Here is an 18,300-nt window from a genome sequence, read left to right as displayed (position 1 = left end):
GTGTGTAAAAAGCACTTGCAGGGCAGTTCACAAGGCGAGAAGGCAAGTGCTGGGGCTGAGCAATGGCACAGGCCCCATTCTCTCCCATGGGCCTCTGCAGGGCACAGGCTTTGCTGTCGGTGGGGCTCCTGTGGTCACGCTGGCCCTGGGCCTGAGCAGGTAGCCAGGGAGAGCCATGCTTTTTGGATGATTTTTTTCCTCTGTCCTGTCTGAGAAGATCCCGTCCCCTTCCCAGTGAAGTGAAGGGTGTTAAACCCCAGTGCTGTGGTGAGGGTCCAGGGCAAGGTCACTGTACTGCCTGGCTGTTTGTTCCCTGGTACCTCTTCTCCTTCAGTCCTCTCTCCTTCTTGCCTTTTCATATGGTATGGCAGTGCACTGTTAAATATATCCTGGTACGTCAGGGCCAGTGTTTCTCTGGGACATGCAGTGCTTTTTTGGGCGTGGGGAGGGAGTGGTTGTGTGACTAGACCTTTCCTCTGTGTTTCTCAGTGCTGTGACCTGGGATTCCACGCCAGCCTTGCTCGGACCTTCAGGACATACCTGTCTGCTGAGTACAACCTGGAAACCTCCCGCCACGAGGGCCTGGACATCATCGAGAACGCAGTGGACAACCTGGATGCACGGAGTGACAAGCACACCATCATGGACATGTGCAACCAGGTCTTCTGCCCTCCACTGAAGTTCGAGTTCCAGCCTCACATGGGGGATGAGGTAGTGTACTTGCCCGAGGGGCTGCAGAGGTGCCCACAGCCTGGCCTGGGCTGGCTTCCTCCTCTTCCTAACCATCATTGTTAAATTATTTCTGACTCCTTATCCCTCTGTGCTGTCTTCACACACTGCTATTCATGTTTCTTTTCTTAATGAGACACTTGGCTCATTAGGGCTCCTTCTTTCAGTCTGCCTCTTGCTCCGTATCTCTCCCAATTAGGAAGCCTGTGGTTTGATTCTCAGCTGAACTGCCCAACAGATTTATAATGCAGAGCTTTGATTTACCTGCTGTAATTGGAAGACTTCACAGTGCAGCTTTCCAATGCTGGGTAGAAAATGCTCTGTGCTGGCCTGAGTCCAAGGCACTGCTGATTAGAAAGTGGGTGATGCAGCCTCCCTGGAGGCTGTGAGGAGATTGTGGGTGCTGGAGAGAATCATGTAGCTATTTAAATGTGTGTGTCTGGCCAGTGCACGATGCACTGAACGCTCTCCTGTCTCTCTCTGGCACCATTCCTGTCTCAGGTGTGTCAGGTCAGTGCCCAGCAGCCTGTGCAGACGGAGTTGCTGATGAGGTACCACCAGCTGCAGTCGCGACTAGCCACCCTCAAGATAGAGAATGAAGAGGTAAGGAGTCGCTCTGGGTCTCGTGTTTGGCCTCGTAGGCTGTATTGCTGAGCCTTTAGCCTGTTACACAGGGGGTTTTCTGGCATGCTCAGGGGCAGAATCCTTCCAGCAACAGCGCTGAGAGCACCCAGTGACCACAGCCAGCGCAAGCCCGGTGCTTGGGAGCTGCCTGTTGGCCAGTTGTTTTGGCTTATGCTGTCTTCTATTTCCGATAGGTACGAAAAACTCTGGATGCCACAATGCAGACTTTGCAGGACATGCTGACAGTGGAAGATTTTGATGTTTCGGATGCCTTCCAGCATAGCCGCTCCACTGAGTCGGTCAAATCAGCTGCATCAGAGACCTACATGAGTAAAATAAACATCGCCAAGAGGAGAGCCAACCAGCAGGAAACTGAAATGTTCTATTTTACAGTGAGTCTCATCTCATGCGATACAGGACACAAAGCATTAATTGCTAGGGCTCAGTCCCATTTTAAGTGCTCATTAGTGAAGAGCAAGAACCGATTCAGTCTCTTCAAGTATTTGTCTTCTGTCTGATTTGGGTTTGGAAAGCATTTTTCAGTGGCAGGGCAGTGCATAGGGACTGACAATCCAGCGTCTGTCTTGTTCTTCTCTTTGAAGGAATGACTGGAGCAACGAGTTGTGACTGAAAACTTACAGAACTCTGCAGGAGTGGCTCAGAGCAGGGTAGCAGAGTCCAGCCAGCCTTGCAGTGTGTCACTATTCAGTGGCTGTTCCTGGAGGCCTTTGCAGTTTTGAACCATCAGCCAAGCCTTCCTTTTCTGGCTTATGCAGCTAAAATGTGCCCTGGGTCCATGGGAATGAACTAAAGGCATTTGCATCTCATGCAGGGTGTTGGAGGGAGCTGCAGCAGCCTGGCTTTGCAGCGCCTTGCTGTTGTGTGCTGTGTCTCCCGTGCAGCCTTGCCTCTGCACTTCACTTCCAGGCAGATCTAAGGTTCTTTCCTATAGTACTCAAAATACAATAAGCCATCAGTTCAGCCGGAGTAGTCCTCATTGGTTAATAGGCTAAGCTTAATAGCATCTTATGATACATTACATATGCGTAGAAAATTTTCTACTTGCTCTTAGCAGTATTATTATTCCAGTTTGGGGGTGTGTGTGTGGTGGTGGGGGGTGTGTGTAGGAAATTGACACCTGGTAACACCACTCCGAAGCACAAGTCTAAATGAAAATTTCAAACAGTCTGACAGTGAAATGAGAAGTTGTGCTGCACAGTTAGTATCGTCCAGCGCTTAAAGCATCTGATGGTCCCCAACCTGGGAAGGTCTCATGCACTGGGAGGCCTTGCTCCGCATCACTTGTTTGCACAAAGGCAAAGCGTCTGTCAGTGGAGGGAGATCCTCTTGATTTTCCAGGCCATTCCCAGAAGCCTGACAAAAGAAAGCTAGCTTTGAACTCTTCTCTTTGGACCTACCTCCTTGCGTTCCCAGGCAGGAGGTGGAGCTCCAAGGAGACGGGGCTAGTAAGATCATCAGGACTGTGGCTGGAGCAGTGAGAAGTGACTAGACCGTGCTCAGCCCTGTGGCACATCTGATGTCTGGTTTGTTAGAGCCTGTCAGCCTTACCAAGCCGCCATCCAGCAGTCCCCTGAGCAAAAGCGTACATCAATTATGGAATATATTTTGCCAAGAGTCTTAACCCACCTTGTTTGTTTTATCTTTAATTTCAGAAATTTAAAGAGTATTTGAATGGCAGTAACCTTATCATGAAGCTCCAGGCTAAACATGACTTGCTGAAGCAGACTCTTGGAGAAGGTGAGTGGCGGGGTTAGGTCCAGGGAGGAACCTCCCAGCACATAAGACAGTTTTAAACCAGGCGTCATCTTTTGGTCTTACCTGCTGTCTGTGTGTTCCTGAGTGACTGATGGCTTCTGTGGTTGTCTGCTACTACTAAGTTTAACCAGTGACATGCAAAATTATTACTTCCTTAGAATATTACTCTTTTCCCTCCTTTTTGTGGGTGTGCACATAGAGAAATTTGTTTGAATCTCGTGCTGTGTTACTTCTTCAGCAGCAAAGAGATTCCCACCCACTCCCAACGCTCCGCCTTTTTCCTTTCTCTCCTTCTTCTTCCCCTCTTAGCGCAGCCCTGAACACACGTGTGTTCTTGTCCTTGATGCTGTGCTTCTGTGTTACAGATTTGCCAGCAGCCTTGCTGATTTAATAGGCCCCTTGCCCCCCTGGCCATAGGGTTTTGACTTGCTCTAAACTACAACTGCAAAGTCACCCTTGTTTCTGAACGAACTTTTCTATAGGAGGCTTTTATTACCCCAGATAATGTCACAGGTTTGGTTTCGAGCACATACACACGAACAGGCTTCATACCATAGAGCAAGCAGGGACTTCTGAGGGAGGTAGGAGCAAGTGGCTCCAGGTGGAATCCACCACTGCTGGGGTAGTGACATGCCACTATGTCCCTGGGAGAAGATTTTAGCTCTTCTAAAGGGTTTTTTAAAAATTGTGTTTTTTCCAGTGTAAAGAAGGTGAAGATAAGTTAGTGTCCTGATTCTCCAACAGGAGAGAATATATTTAAATTAAAATACATAAATGGTCCGTGGTCTTGTTTTAACGATGCAAAAATTGGAATTGGTGTAGGCAAGGGGATGAGCTTGTGCTTCACAGAGGTTGGACCCACCTCAGCTCTTCCCAGAGATCACAGAAAAGAGCTCTGTTTATTGGATACAGTGCTGAGACTCCTGTGGGTCGATGCAAGAAGCAATCAACTGTTGAAGATTCATTTGATGGCCATCCGGGTCTCTCTCACAAGAGCCATACTAATGCCATACTGGAAGCATGCAGGGTCAGGTGTTTTAATTCTCTACAGAGTTGTGCAAAAGCAGCCGTGGAAGATTCTCAAATGAAAACTTTCTGAATTTCTCCTGGGCAATGGGATCATCCTGCTATGTAGGCGTTCGGCAAATATTTAGCCCGTAAATGCCAAATGCTGCGTTTCAGCTTGAGCTGATTCTCATTAGGAAGAAGTCTGGATTTGCAAAACACTCCTGTGGAATTCTTTGCTTTTTCAGCTAGGAATTGGCTGCAAGCTTGCTTTCTGCAGGTGCCAAGGCAGTGCAGGAAGGAGGCATGTGTAGCCAAATGCTTCCTTTTATGTGTCTTAGAAAAAGGGAGAAGAAATCAGCTTTCCTGGCCTTGGGAGAAAGGCAAAAACAGCATGTGAAATTAGTTTAGTTTTTTTCAGTGGATTGACAAATACTTTTGAAAATGAACAGATCTTATCAGTGGTGATATGCTGCCATTTATATAAAATCCAAGCACTGAAAATATACGAAGGGAATGAGAATATTGACAGCCAGAATAGAGTCTGCCTGGTCGTGATTAGATGGGCTGTTATCTCACAGGAAAAGCCGGGGAACTGAATACTCCACTGCATCCTGGTGCTATTAGTGGTCCTCTGTGAGGCAGTTGGATAATCTCAGCAGCCCCTCTGGGGGCTTCAGCCTTTATTGGAGTGCCCCTTTCCTGCTTGGGTTTGGCCAACCCCCAGCTCGTGTAAACAAGCACTTACTGCAGAGGACCTGCAGTGCATCTGGTTATTTACAAGATGGTCTTCATATTGCAACTAAACCTTTTTTAATATCGGTGGGAATTGAGGATGGTTTCCCTCTCTTGTGGCTGAGTCCTGGATTTCTATCTAACACGTCTTTTAGTGGTGGGTATAGCAGCCACCTCGGCATCTCCCCAGCCTGCTGGGCCCTTGGGCACATCCAGCTTCTTTTTGCCAGAAGCTATTGACAGCAGCGCTTACAGAACCTTTAAGTGTGTGAGTGCTTGTGCAAATGTGTGTTAACAGTCGTTCTGTGGTGACTAGCATAGAGAGATGATGGCAATTCGTGTTTTCTTACAGGTGAAAGAGCTGAATGCGGAACAACCAGGTGAGCAGTTTCTTCCCCTTCATCTGCTTCTGGGAAAGGCTGCAGAAGGAGGGTGGCTGTGGGAAGGGTGGTTTGCTTTGGTACTGACACAGCTTGGGGGCGTCAGATTTAACCATCTTCTAGCCACCCTGTGCTGGCAGGCTGGAAGGCCGGCAGTCCCTGGCTCCCCACATCACTGCCCTGCTTCTCAGCTGCATTGCCTGAAGTGGATTAATTAGGGTGATGACAAACAGGCCCTTGTTTTTGCTGCAGTGTAATTTCTAGCTGACTGGCTCTGAAGTACTGTGTGAGCACCGTGCGGTGCCTTGTAGCATAGCTGAGATTGGGTTGTGTTCAGACAGCGGAACACAAGGGTGTCCACCCACTCCCTGCCATCCCTCTTTGTTGAAGGACTTCAATATGTCCCCAAAAGCCTCTCCCAGCTCTGTCTCCTCTGCCTAGGAGAGCAGAGCACGTCTGCATTCACAGACTTTCATCCCTCTACAGCAGGAGATAGTGCTAGGGGCGAGTGTAACCGGGAGGAGGCTTTGATCTGTGTCCAGTCCATAAAGCATCTCCACAGAGCTCTGGTGGCTTGCTGTGGGTGTGCTGGTTTTCTGACAGTAAGACATGGGCCAGCAAAGCCTCCAAACATCTCCCCAGAACATGTAGAACCTCTCTCCGTGTCATCTTTTTACAGTCCAGTTTCAGTGCTTAAGAAAATTTGCAATGCCAGCAAAAAAGCCCCATTCCATGATGGAAATGCTGAAGCAGACAGGGAAGCCTGGGCTGACATTCCAGGCGGGGAAGAGGCTGCCCTAGCGGAGGGCAGCGCCTGGCGCTCTCGCCTGCTGGCTGGAGGGGGCGGCTGCCGGGCTGGGCACCCGCTGGGGGGGCAGGGCAGGGCAGCGGGTGCTCCCGGGGCACAGGGGGGTCTCTCCCGCCTGGCGCAGGCTGGGCACTGCGGGCACTGCGCAGTGTGCCGCTGCACCGGTGCTCCAAGGAGCCGCTCCTGAGCGCGCTCCCCGCCCCCCGCCGGACCGGCCCTCACGGCAGCCGCTGCAAGCGCCGCCTCTGGCTGCGGGTCCCAGGAGAGCCCCGACACCCTCGGGCCCCCGGTGTGTGGCAAGCCCGTGGCTGGTGGGGCTACGGATGCACCCAGGAGGTGAGCTCCGGCCCCTGGGGTGTGCCAGGCAGGGCTTTCTGCGGAGCTGGTGGGGGAGCCCACCCCACCGGCCCTGCGAGGTAAACCCGCGGGGAGCGTGGGCTCTGGTACTGGGTTCACCGGGAGTGGGCACCCGTGGGGCTGTGGGGACAAAGGCATGAACAGCCGCCTCCTGTGTGAGGGGTGATGGCACAGCTCCTGCTGCTTTGGTTGCTTTTGTTTCAGCAGTTGCTTTTACTTCACAAAGGAAAACAAACAAGAGGCAGTCTCCTCGTGTAGGCAGTGCTGTAGCGTAGGCAGAGCAACCTTCCCACCAGCTGCAGCCAGAGGCCAGGCTGTCCCGGCCGGGAGAGGAGGTTACACGGCAGCAACAGCACCGGGTCCCTGGCCCGCAGCACGGGGCCGCTCAGCTGAGGGTCAGGTGGGCACTTGAATGGGCAGCAGTCGCTTCTGCTCCTCAGGTACCCGTTGAAGGAGCAGTTAGAAGCTGTAGGAGTGTAGAGTAAAATTAAAGGCACCCAATGAAGGAACCGGCGGATCACAACTGTCACCTTTGCATTACAGCTCTGTGTAAATGTACGCGTCCATTCGACTCTGCTCTGTGAGAACTTCCGCATGCAGGCTCCTAGCACTCGTTTTTGTTTGCGTTTGCAGTCATGATCTCTCCTCTGCCAGCATCAGTGTAGCCTGGGGGTAGGGGACAGGTCAGAAATCAGTTAGCGATTTTATGCTATTTTTCTCCCTTTTCTAGATCTAGACACTTTGGTCTTAATGTCCTTCACTATCAGAAGAAGAAATCAAAGTGTGAATAGTGTTAACGAAAGCAGCCCTCCAAAGTCCTGATTGCTGCTCTAAAGTCACACGTTTCCATGGCCTCATTTCCAGAAGCCATAGGTGTCTGTTACCCTTGCTGAAGTCAGCAGGGTCTTCAAGGTCTGTTCCTGGTGACTTGATGAGGACCCTCGGTCACTAGCCAGTAGCAGTAGGGTCACACCACTTCCTAACGTGCATGCCCACCTTTTCTGTTCTTACAGAGATGCTGGTGGGTTTGCTCATCTGTGTTGACCATGCTCACCTTTTTGTTTGGTGTTTTGAGTAGTCTTGGGAATGCCTGCTGGAAAGATGAAAGACCATTCACATCCCTGTGGATCCCAAACAGAAGTTAGCTACAGGGAGGTGGTGTTCCTGCTTTGTTCTGTCTGGCCATCTGTGAGCAGAATGAGGTCCGTTTAGGAATAAACAGGAATAGCCCAGTGTTTTTCAGGGGTAGCTGTGGTCAGTTGAACTCTTCAGCTGTTCTTCGTGCTTTTTCAGGTTGACAGAGTGCCGAACTGGTGGAGGTAGGAGGCAGGTGTTAAAAATCCTGCTGAGCACCAACACTTCATTTTACTGCAAATATGTCATTGCTGCTCCCAGCACAAACACTGAGCAGCAGTTTTGGTATTTGGCATCTCAAAGAAGGAGAATTGTATCTGCAGATCGTGGGTACCAAAGCCAGTTGTGACCTTAGCGGTTCTATTACTCTCTGGCTTGAATGGAGCAGGTTCTGCATTCCTGATCACCATTGTTCATTCAGGCTGTGGTTGTTTGTGTAGTTACTGCTCTGTCACTCTCCAGGTCCTGGAGATTACTAGCTTTTACAGTAGGAACCAGGACTCTTCAGGAAGCCTGGAACAACAGCTGGTTAGACTGCTGTATGGGGCTGCAGCTGAGGTTAGAGTCTGTCTGATAGGGAAATATTGGAAGATTATGGGGATGGAAAGTAATGGCTAGGTTGGCTTATTGCTGTTAAATGCTTCTATTACCAAGATTAAATTGAATTTATTACTTAAAGGCTGCAGGCTTGACCTTGACTTGCAATTATGTGTGCAGTATATAGTGAACCACTCTGATGTTGCTCTAGGCTGCCTACAGGTTAGCTCTGCTGCCTGTTCTGACACCTGCCAGCTGCACCCGGGCTCAGCCAGGCTTGGGGACACACAGGAGTGAGGCCGTTGCCGCACTGGCTCCAAAATGAGTTAGCCAAGTTAGTACTAGGGTAGCCTGCTCCAGGCTGCTGGAAAAAGGGTTTTGGAGCAAGCAGAGGGCACGTCCCCAGGAGCCACGGGCACTGTGTGCGATGTAGAGGAGTAGAGCTGAGCTCTTTGCAGGTCCCCGGCCACAGGGGGAGTGGTGTCCGTGGTGGGATGCTGAGGCGTGGGCAGCTGCCGAGTGTGTGGAGCCACATGTTGAGTCCTTACAGAGGGATTTTTCTGTTTTTTATTTCTTATTCATGGTCATAAGCTTTGAGATCTCACCCTGTCATTGCATTTATGTTTGGTGTTCTGTTGATTTATTTTGTTCCATTTTCTCCCAGGCCCCCATGTCTTCCCCCTAAGCCACAGAAAATGAGGAGACCTAGGCCTCTCTCAGTCTATAATCATAAACTCTTTAACGGGAATATGGAAACGTTCATTAAGGTACTCGCTGGCTGATAGTAAGAGTTTATGAACGCTGTGAATGTAATGGTGGCTTTCCTGTCCTAACTGCTGGCTGCTTTCCTTCCTTGGCGGGGTCTCTTGGGTCTGCCCTGCACCCAGCTGACGTGGCCAGCACGTGCTTTGCCTCGGTGACGGTTTCTCCCCATAGCTGTCCTTGCCCCTCGCACATTCCTTGCATTACCTGGCCCATGGCTGCCCGCGCGCCTTGTGGCCAGGGCAGCAGCAAGGGCTCTCATGGCCGCTGGCCACGCTATGCGGCACTCAGCCGCGTACCCTCGGCTGGCACCGCTTCCTTCCTGGCAAGGAAGATCAGGCAGCAAGGACAGGCCAGCCCGGCACCCTCAAAGGATCAACAGTTCCTCCCACCTTCCCTTTTTCTATGTATTTTTGGTGGTCATCTTCCCCCGTGGCTGGGGAGGAAAATGGCTTGTAAGCTCCCAGAAAATGTCTCCCAGTTGTAAGGACGGACAGCCCTGAACTGAAACGCTGCGTGTATGGATGGCTGTGTGGGAGGGTAGACATGTTATCCTCGTCCTTGGAATATGTTAATGGTAACAGCCTGGCTGGCTCATCTCTGTGCCAGCTGCTGATGGGTGGCTGATGCCATCACGCAGGGCATGGCGAGTCCGAGGGCCCCTTCCTGCATCCCGACGAGGAGGTAGGGCAGGCAAGAGCCGCCAGCCTCTCCCGTGGGAGACTGTTGCCTCCAAATGCCCCCAGAGAGGAGACATGGCAGCTCGCCTGCCGCCTGCCACCCATGCCGGTGCCCATCCCCGCTTGGCGGCCAGCGCCGAGCCGGGTGGTTCCCAAAGGGCGGCTGGGCCATCTCCTGCAAACCACTGCGGATAACATGCAACAGGCGCCCCTCCGAAGTGTGGGCTAGAGTTTTTTCTTCCTTTAAGCTGGGGTGAACTCAGATGAACTTGATTACTGCCAGTGCATTCCCAGTGGAAGGGGGCATTTGGCCCTGCTCATCCCAGAATATTACCCAGAAGGAAAGATTTGAGGAGAATAAGGAGGAAATGTATATGTGGAATTTGTCCCAAAGGATGCCTCCAGCTATCTAGCTGCAGATCCTCCAAAATCCTGCACTTTGCAATCGCCTGGCCGCTGGAAGGATTTCTGAAGGTGCTGTTCCAGTTACTTAGAGTGTTTAATCCTGCACTGAAGAAAGCTTTAGTGAAAATGCTGTAGGAAGTGGTAGTGATAACCTGTTGGATTAGGTAAACCAGTAGTCATTGCCCGGCTCTGGTTTGCTCTCTTAGGCTCCCTTCGTGAAACCATGAGCCTAAGGGCAGCATTTATAAACCGTGCACTGTCACAGGTGATACACAGGCCTGCCTGACAAAGCCGGTAATCTCTTTAATACTTGTAATTATTCCTTATGAAATTGATTTTTAAAAAAGTAATGCTCATTAAAGTCCAGCCTGTTCAACCCTGTGTAGGAGGAATTATCTGCAGTGGAAATCTGTCTGAGCGGCCGGCGTCCCATGCCCGTGGGGACTCCTGGGGGGCCAGTGCTGTGCTGCCAGGGCTGCCCTTGGTCCAGGGGAGCCGTGTGGCCTGCAGCGGGGCCTGCACTGGCCTTGGGCTGCTGTGAGTGCCGCAGGGGCAAGGAGGGAAGAAATCAGAGAGGCAGGCTCTGCAGGGCACTGAGGCTGGGGTGCAGCGTGCAGACCGGGTGGGGAGGGAGGGTGGACAGCCTGAAGGCCTGGGTTGGACCTTGCTAAGCTGCCATTGCATTTGAGCGTTCATGGCCTCCGAAAGAGATGCTTACCTCTAACTGAACTTATCCTTGCTTAATCTTTTCTTTTTTTCCCGCTCTGCTGCTTTTTTGTGTTCTCAGAGGAAGGAGGAATGCGCGAACAAGAAATCAGGTATTTACTGGAGGCCCGTCTACGAGACGGAGTAAATTAACCAGAGAGATGCAACTGTACTCTACTGGGGGAAAAAAACCAAACCAAAGCAAGCCCCCTAAGGAAAATAAATGTCCACTTAAGCAGTCAGACATGGCTCACATTCCCCCTTGAGCTCCTTCCACGAGCAGCCTGGAGAGAAGCAGCTTTGAAACAAAAGCCAGAACTCATCGCAGGTTCAGATCCAGGCAGTTTATTTCATACACTGTGGTGTTTCAGTATGTTTTTTTGTTTTTTTAGCGTCTGCTGACAGTGGCTCTTTCTTTAGGTGGAAATACTGTTGTAAGCTCTGTTACTGGAGGCTTATTTCATCAGACAGGTATAGCACAAGTTTTATTTTGGCTCAGCATTACACCTTGGAAATGGAGTAGCTGTGATTCTGTTGCATCAGTCCCCTGTCTCAACCAGATAGCAAGCAGCAATCTTTCACTTTAGTGAAAGCTATTTTTGTGCATAATTGACCGCATATAGTATACTCAGCACTTTTTGATGGCTTGATGTGTGTAACGCCTCCTTTTCTTGCCTGTCCTCTTACTAAACTCAATGGCACTCATTTTCAAATCTCTGTTTTTACAGTCTTTAATGGATTTCCCATGCTTTGTTATCAATAAACCAGTAATTTTTCACTTTTTCCTTTCCTTTCATGAAGGATTCAGGACAGGCTATTCCGCTTGTAGTAGAAAGCTGCATTCGTTACATCAATTTGTATGGTAAGTTAATTCAGTAATATCAACAGAAACTTTCTGCAAAGGAACTTAAGTACTTGTCGTTAGCAGTGGAATGTAAGCAGAAAAACCTGCAGCCTTTGCTATGCGGGCTCAGGTTATAACTACAGTGGTACTGACTGTGATGTAGCATTGAATGACTGGCAGATACTTCGGTCTGGCTAGCACTTACTCAGGTCAAACTGCTCGCTCTGGCCCCAGGCCAGCAGGAGCCCTTTGAACACTGATCTGGGGGGGCTTGGTGGGAGTATATCAGCAGGAATGAATCATAGCAGGCTGTCCCCTTCTGAGCCTCTCGGGGCACATCGACTCCTAGTTTCTGCTGTTCTTTCCCAGGACGTACTGCCTAACAGCTACAGAAATCTTTTCTAAAATTTTGTTCTCTTCCAGGCCTGCAGCAGCAGGGCATTTTCAGAGTCCCTGGCTCCCAGGTGGAAGTCAACGACATCAAGAACTCGTTTGAGAGAGGTGTGTTGCTGGGGTGTGCAGCTGCAGCTGGACTGCTGTGTCTGAGCAGAGACCATTGATGGGCGTTCCAGTGTGTGCTGGGTGCATTAGACACTGGGTAAAGCGTGTGCTAAAGGTCTTTCTGCTACGAGATACGAGGAGGTTTTATCCCCTTCTAGGTATCTCAGTGTTGTATCTCCAGCCATAGCGAAGACTCACCTGGGGAAAGAGTATGAGAAGTAGGGGTAGGTGTGGAGATCTTTTCCACAGTCATTAAGAGCATGAAAGCCTCAGATGAGAGCCGTAAAATAGTTCTCTGGGGATCTGTTTTCCTCCTCCCTGCAGCAGTTTGCCAAGGGAGGAGCAGCATTGCCATGTGTGCCTGCTGGCAGCGTTGGTTGTGGAGTTGCCAGTGATTCTGTTGAGAAAAGCACCTTGAAGGTGCAGGACTGTCAGGACAGGCTGTCAGGACAGAGCCATGCTGCTACTGCTGAGGGAAGGTGAAGCTGTGCAGGGATCAGTCCAGGTGGAGGTAACGGCTTCCACGGCTTTAATCTTTGAGCAACTTCAGAAGGATGAGGGCGAAGGTGGGCAGGCCAATGAATGAGGCAGCGGTGGGGTTGTCAAAGGCTGGAGGATTTGCGCATCCAATTTAAGAGGAATTGGTATCCAAATCCCTTAGGCATTGAAAGCCTTTTATAGATTTAAGTCAGTACAATGCCATCCATAACCATTCAGTCTATTCCAGAGGTATAATTGCATCCTCCAGCCAAGCCTGTCTTCTCAGGCTTTCACCTACCATTGCTCAGATCTGCTCAGCTCTCTATGCTGTTGCTTTAAATGCAAAAATGCACTGGGCTGGAAACTGTAATGGAGGACTGATTAGTAACATCCTCATCTTCAGGAAAGGTTTAAAATCTCCACAGTAAACTGTTTTTTAGTAGGTAGGGCTATAGCATGCCTCAGTGTGATGCTATGTCAGAGTACCTTGTTAAACTCTCCTCTTGCTGGGAAAACGCACAGCATTAGCATTCCACACAGAGGAGGGGTTTCAGAACTGTGGGGAAACTGGGTTTCCACTGAGTTAGGAAAATACTTGCTGTGTTAGTCCAACTTGATAGTAATGTTGGAAATAAAAAACTCTTCTCTGGGCAGGTGAAGATCCCCTCGCTGATGATCAAAATGAACGTGACATTAATTCAGTGGCTGGAGTCTTGAAGCTGTATTTCCGAGGACTGGAAAACCCCCTCTTTCCTAAGGAAAGGTTTCAAGATTTGATATCTACTATAAGTAAGTACATGTGACAGCTCTTCTCAGAGAATAGGGTGGGACAAGAGAAGCAATGAACAGGGGGCAAGTACACTGGAGTTTTGCAAATAGCACCTTATACTGTAAGAAGGACTATAGGTCTACAGTGGAAATTGTTAGGAAAAGAAATTAAGAGTGCGTGTTGGCAGTGCTGGAGGCAGGGGAGAGGTAAAACATCTTGCTGTGGCTTCTACTAAACATAGCGAAAGTCAGTAACTCTTGGCTACTCACAAAGCTTCTCCCACTCTCGACTGTGCAGGTGTGGTTTCAGCCTCACTCCATCAACCGTTCTCCAGGTGTTTGCCATGTGCATTTCCCGTCCCAAGGAAGACCAGAAAGTTCTTTGGGATGTGAGCAGAGGTAGAAGCTCAGGGGTTATAATCATGAAGATCTGGAATTAATGGTGGGGAGAGCCTGGTTTCTTCTTGTTCTGTCCTGAATTCTCCCAACTCCACTTGCTTCTCTGCAACTGAAGAAACAGATAGCCCAGCTGGGGTTCATTTCTCTCAGTACCTTGTAGTGATGACATTTATTTATTGGCAAGTCATGGAAATTACTCCCTTGAGGGGAGGGAAGGAAGGCAGAATGAGTTTTATGTTTCAGAGATGATGGAGGAGCGTGCTGCACACTTTGGCTGCAGGATGACTTCATTTCACAGGAGAGGCATTGGGGTTGTTTGGGGTTTCAAGTCTCTTGGAACGTGGGTAGCTTCAGGGGGATTGACTGGGGAATGTGTGCTAAAGTCCTTCGTTTGGCTTTCGCTGCTCATAGCTCCTTCCCCTCTTCTTAATGTTAATGTGCATAACTGATAAGAGATTTAGTGATGTCAAGAAAGACAAATGATATCTAGAGGGGAATGATGCAGGGATGGGCTTGTTCCAGGAAGAGAAGAATGTGCTCTTATTTTTCAAGAACAGTTGCTTTATACAGTCACTTTAGGAAATTCACTGTAGCCTTTCAGTTTTGATGCGTGAAACAGCACAGCACACCTGTAGCACGGCAGATGAAGGAGGCTGTTTCTGCACCAGTTTCGTCCCCAGACAGGGATTTGTAGCCTGGCTTGCAGCACTCACTCTGGCTGCCCTCCCCTGGGGGGGGGGTGGGGGGGTGGAGGGGAGGCTTGCAGCAGGCAGAGTGGGGAGCCGGAGAGGGCACAGCCCGCAGGGAAGGGTCCTCTTCAGTGCCAGGAAATGTGCCTGGCGCCTGGTGATGTGACTGTCTGTGCTTGCAGATAGGCTTATGCTTTTGCACCATCCCTAATTAATGCCAGTTTGCACAATTTATTAAGCTTTTGGGAGTTTTTGTTGCAAACATCATCTGTTAATTTTCTGCATAGTATTCTCTCCTCTTTTTTTTTTTCCTCATTTTAGCAAGAATCTTCCTTTTCCTCATCTTTCCTTTCTTTTCCTGCTGCTACCTGTCAATTAAGTATAGTTTAAATTAATTAAAGTGCCTTGTGCCCATTAAAAATCTGACCTTAATTGCGTCTGACTTTCTGCCACATAAATACAGGGTGTGTGATAGGTGTCCCAGCCGGAGCAGATTGAAGAAACCTTTCTTTGAAAACCACTGCTCATTAAAATGCCACCCTTGCTGTAAGATATTCTGTCTTGTTTTGTAATTATGGTGGAAAGGTTAAATGCAGCCGAGCGGTTTGGGCTTTCCACCGCAGTGCATCACAAAGCCACCTTGATTTCCCTTGGCTCCTGGAAAGATATTCCGAGCGAGTTTTTCGCAGCACGTGCTGCTGCGCATGTCGCAGGGCCTCTGCCTGCCCCTGGAAGCTGCAGAGCCGCATTGTTCCCTGCCGATGTGATGGGGAAGCCGGGCTTCCTGGTGGCAGATGAAATGCTGAGTTTTGCTTTTGCTTATGGGGGACTGAGAGTTTACATGGAAGTCCCTTTGTTTGCAAAGGTTCATTCAGGAGTGTGCCTGTATTGTAGAGTGATTGATGATTACTCCATTAATTCCTCTGAATTACAGCCAGTTGAAACATTTTGCTAAGTGAAAAGGCAAGTTCTTCAAGACAACTTGTTCCTCTGGGTTTCAGAACAGATATCTATTGTGGTAGATCTATTGATTTATTTTTTTGTTTTATAAAAGTCCTCAAGTTAAACCAAACCAAAGAAACAGAGAACTCAGTAAGCAGTAACAGGGTAAATACATTCCTCAAAAGGAAAAATTTCCAAAATGAAATACTATAAAGGTTTCCATCAGCCTGCAGTCCATCTATATGCTGTCAGTGAATTTTATTATGGTTAGCAAATGTTTGTGTCAGCACAGTAAAGTAAGCGTCTCTTCCATGCATCTGAGGCTGACTGCTTTCACAAAAGCTTTGGTACTCCTTGTCTGCTTTCTGTAAAATAAAAGTCGCAGGATTAACTATCTACATAATATATTGAGCAGATACTAGTGTAAAAAACCCAGTAGCCTTGGGGGCTGGAATGTGCTGCCAGCTGCTGTGGGACAGTGCTGAGCCCCTCAGCGGGTCAGTGCTGCAGCAGGGCTCTTGTAGCTCTGCAGGTCGAGGAGGCTGCTGCATGGGGGTTCAGCACCACCCTGGCATGGGGCTGCAGAAGGATGAGGGGCAGTACTGGGGTCCCCGGCTGAGTCAGCTGGCACAGAGAGCAAGATCGCTGGAGTCACCCTCCTTCCTACAGAAAGAAGCTGGTTTCTGAGAGCAGCTGTGGGCTTTGTGCACTGCTGTGTGGAGAAGTGAGTCTTAAAGTGCTGACTCAGAATCAGTTCAGATTAAATTCCTGTTAAGGCCAGTGGGAGAGTGGAGCAGAAGGACTCAGAACAACTTGATGGTTAACCCATAAGAGTAACATGAATAAAAACCTCATCTAAAAACCTGCACTAGAAAACCAAGCAGTGCTCCCTTCAGTGCTCCATTTTCTAGTGCCACGTTGACTCAAGCTTTTGAGGAATAGAGCGGTTGTTGGGGAATGAACTAAATAACGCATGAACAGTTATTTTAAAAATAAAACCATGGAAATGTCTTTATTTGCTGAATCTGAATGTATGCATGAATTCACCCATGGAAGAGCACCGTGCCTGATTCTCTGCTCACACCTTAGTGCCAAACCAGTGGATTGAATCTAGAAACAGGCTGTTGTTTTCCTTGCGTAGTAGGCTGCTAGAACTGGAGCAAGTCCCTCTGGTGCTGTGTTGTCTGGTCCTGAGAAGGTTTAAAGATGCGCTTTCTATCTGTGTGTTCCAGAAATTGAGAACCCCACCGAGAGAGTGCACCAGATCCAGCAGATCATCATCACTCTGCCTCGGGCTGTCATCGTTGTCATGAGATACCTTTTTGCTTTCCTTAATCAGTGAGTCTTTTTTTTTTTTTTTTCCCCCCCTCTTTCACTGAGTTTCTCCTTGCCCTGCTGTTTTTGTCAGACAGTCCCTGACTTTGCTGCATGAGTCCTTTTTGGTATGGCCACGAAGAGCTGTATTTTGCTTCTTCCTTGGCCTTGCCCAGCCATGGCTGTGTGTGGGGAAGATGGACAGCTCAGCGATGACTGCTTTCTTGGGTGGTGGGGGGTTGTTGGTGGAAGATTTTTCTGAGCAAACGGGGAAGGTTGGCACTGCACCTCGCTAACACTTGTGCTTGCAGCTTGTCGCAGTACAGTGATGAGAACATGATGGATCCCTACAACCTGGCCATCTGCTTCGGGCCCACTCTGATGCACATTCCGGATGGGCAGGATCCGGTGTCCTGCCAGGCCCATGTCAATGAGGTCATCAAAACCATCATCATTAACCACGAGGGCATCTTCCCCAGCCACAGAGAGCTGGAAGGACCTGTCTACGAGAAGTGCATGACTGGAGGGGAGGAGTACTGGTAAGGAGTGGGGGCAGGATTTCATTGTTTGCAGAGCTTACAGCCGGGCCTGTGTGAGGGTTCCCCTCTGGCACTGTACATTGCGAACCTGTGACAAAATGCAGAGCTTTGGCTTGAACCCTGGCAGGCAGAAGTTGACCCCAGCTCACCTGAGTGTAGGAGAAGGTATCTCGGGAGCAGACCCCCAGGAGGATGGGGTATGAGGATGGCTTTGAGGAAATTCAGACTTAATATTCAGGGCAGCCGAGCACAGCACTGGGGTGGATTTGCCCTCTGCAGAAGGGGCATGCCCTTTTGCACTTATTCCTGTTAAATGTTATGAAGAAGGTGTACAAGTGATACATATTTGATATGCTTGTGCTGTTTTACACTGGTTGAGAATCTTACTCCATACCAGGCTGTCTACATGGTTCCTAGCCATAAATACTTTCATAAAACTAAGAGGATTTTGCACAGCTAACTAATTAGTATCTACGTAAATACATCAGTTTTGCTTTTGATTTTAGCCGTGCCGGGTAGGCAGTTTCAACAAGCATTTATTTTTTTCATGCTGACTCAGCATTATAAACCTTAGTAAAAACTTCAGGAAAAACTTTTTTCTAGTATGAATATTAATATTTGTGAAGATTCTTTTAGCTGCATATTTGCAGAAGTGTGTTCAGAACAGAACCAGAATTTCAGGTCAATTCTAACCAAATTTCTCCTAGGCTGGGATTTTTGAGTAAAGTCCCATAGTTCCATCACAATTTGCTAGCTGGATGAAATCCCTTAGCCCAAAATTAACCTGAACCTTCCAGTTCCTTTTGTTCTGTCAGTGCTGGAAGACAGATGAGGTTGCATTAGCTGTGGACAGGATCAGCTGTGTGCGGTTCCATTGCATCATGTCTTTCTGGTGTACAGTTTGCCCTACTTGTTATACCTGGGGTAGGAAAACTCTGTAAACAAACTCCCACGTGAGAAGTGTAAGTGATATTAGATGCTTGTCGGGAAGATGCTGGAATTCTAAACCAACATTCAGATCTGAGTTTCAGCAAACCAGTATTTGTAACAGACTTGAAGTGATTTTTGTGTAAGTTTTATACATTTCCGAGACCTAATCTTCCCTGACACTGATTACCTGCCGCCATTCCTACTGATGCAAGCAGAGGATAAAATGCTGTAACTCATTGTGAATGAGTGAATGGAAC

The 18,300-nt window shown here is 49.0% G+C and overlaps 1 protein-coding gene across 4 annotated transcripts in view; it reads left to right on the top strand.

The window, feature by feature from the left end:
* Nucleotides 1-18,300, top strand: part of SRGAP3 (SLIT-ROBO Rho GTPase activating protein 3) — a 127,724-nt gene that overhangs the window by 98,041 nt on the left and 11,383 nt on the right. For 3 of the 4 annotated variants that reach the window (XM_037385172.1, XM_037385175.1, XM_037385174.1), the window contains exons 7-17: nt 490-711; nt 1,231-1,332; nt 1,548-1,745; nt 3,027-3,111; nt 5,222-5,249; nt 8,750-8,852; nt 11,439-11,499; nt 11,905-11,982; nt 13,117-13,251; nt 16,493-16,598; nt 16,886-17,113. In XM_037385172.1, the coding sequence (XP_037241069.1) occupies nt 490-711; nt 1,231-1,332; nt 1,548-1,745; nt 3,027-3,111; nt 5,222-5,249; nt 8,750-8,852; nt 11,439-11,499; nt 11,905-11,982; nt 13,117-13,251; nt 16,493-16,598; nt 16,886-17,113 (1,346 nt within the window). Of the gene's footprint in view, nt 1-489; nt 712-1,230; nt 1,333-1,547; nt 1,746-3,026; nt 3,112-5,221; nt 5,250-8,749; nt 8,853-10,719; nt 10,751-11,438; nt 11,500-11,904; nt 11,983-13,116; nt 13,252-16,492; nt 16,599-16,885; nt 17,114-18,300 lie in introns of all 4 variants that reach the window. The other variant, XM_037385173.1, reaches the window with a different exon arrangement.

This window comes from Falco rusticolus, chromosome 4 (genome assembly GCF_015220075.1).
Source record: "Falco rusticolus isolate bFalRus1 chromosome 4, bFalRus1.pri, whole genome shotgun sequence".
Lineage (NCBI taxonomy): Eukaryota > Metazoa > Chordata > Aves > Falconiformes > Falconidae > Falco > Falco rusticolus.
Note: the sequence above shows the minus strand (reverse complement) of the source record. Positions and strands in the feature narration are given on the sequence as shown.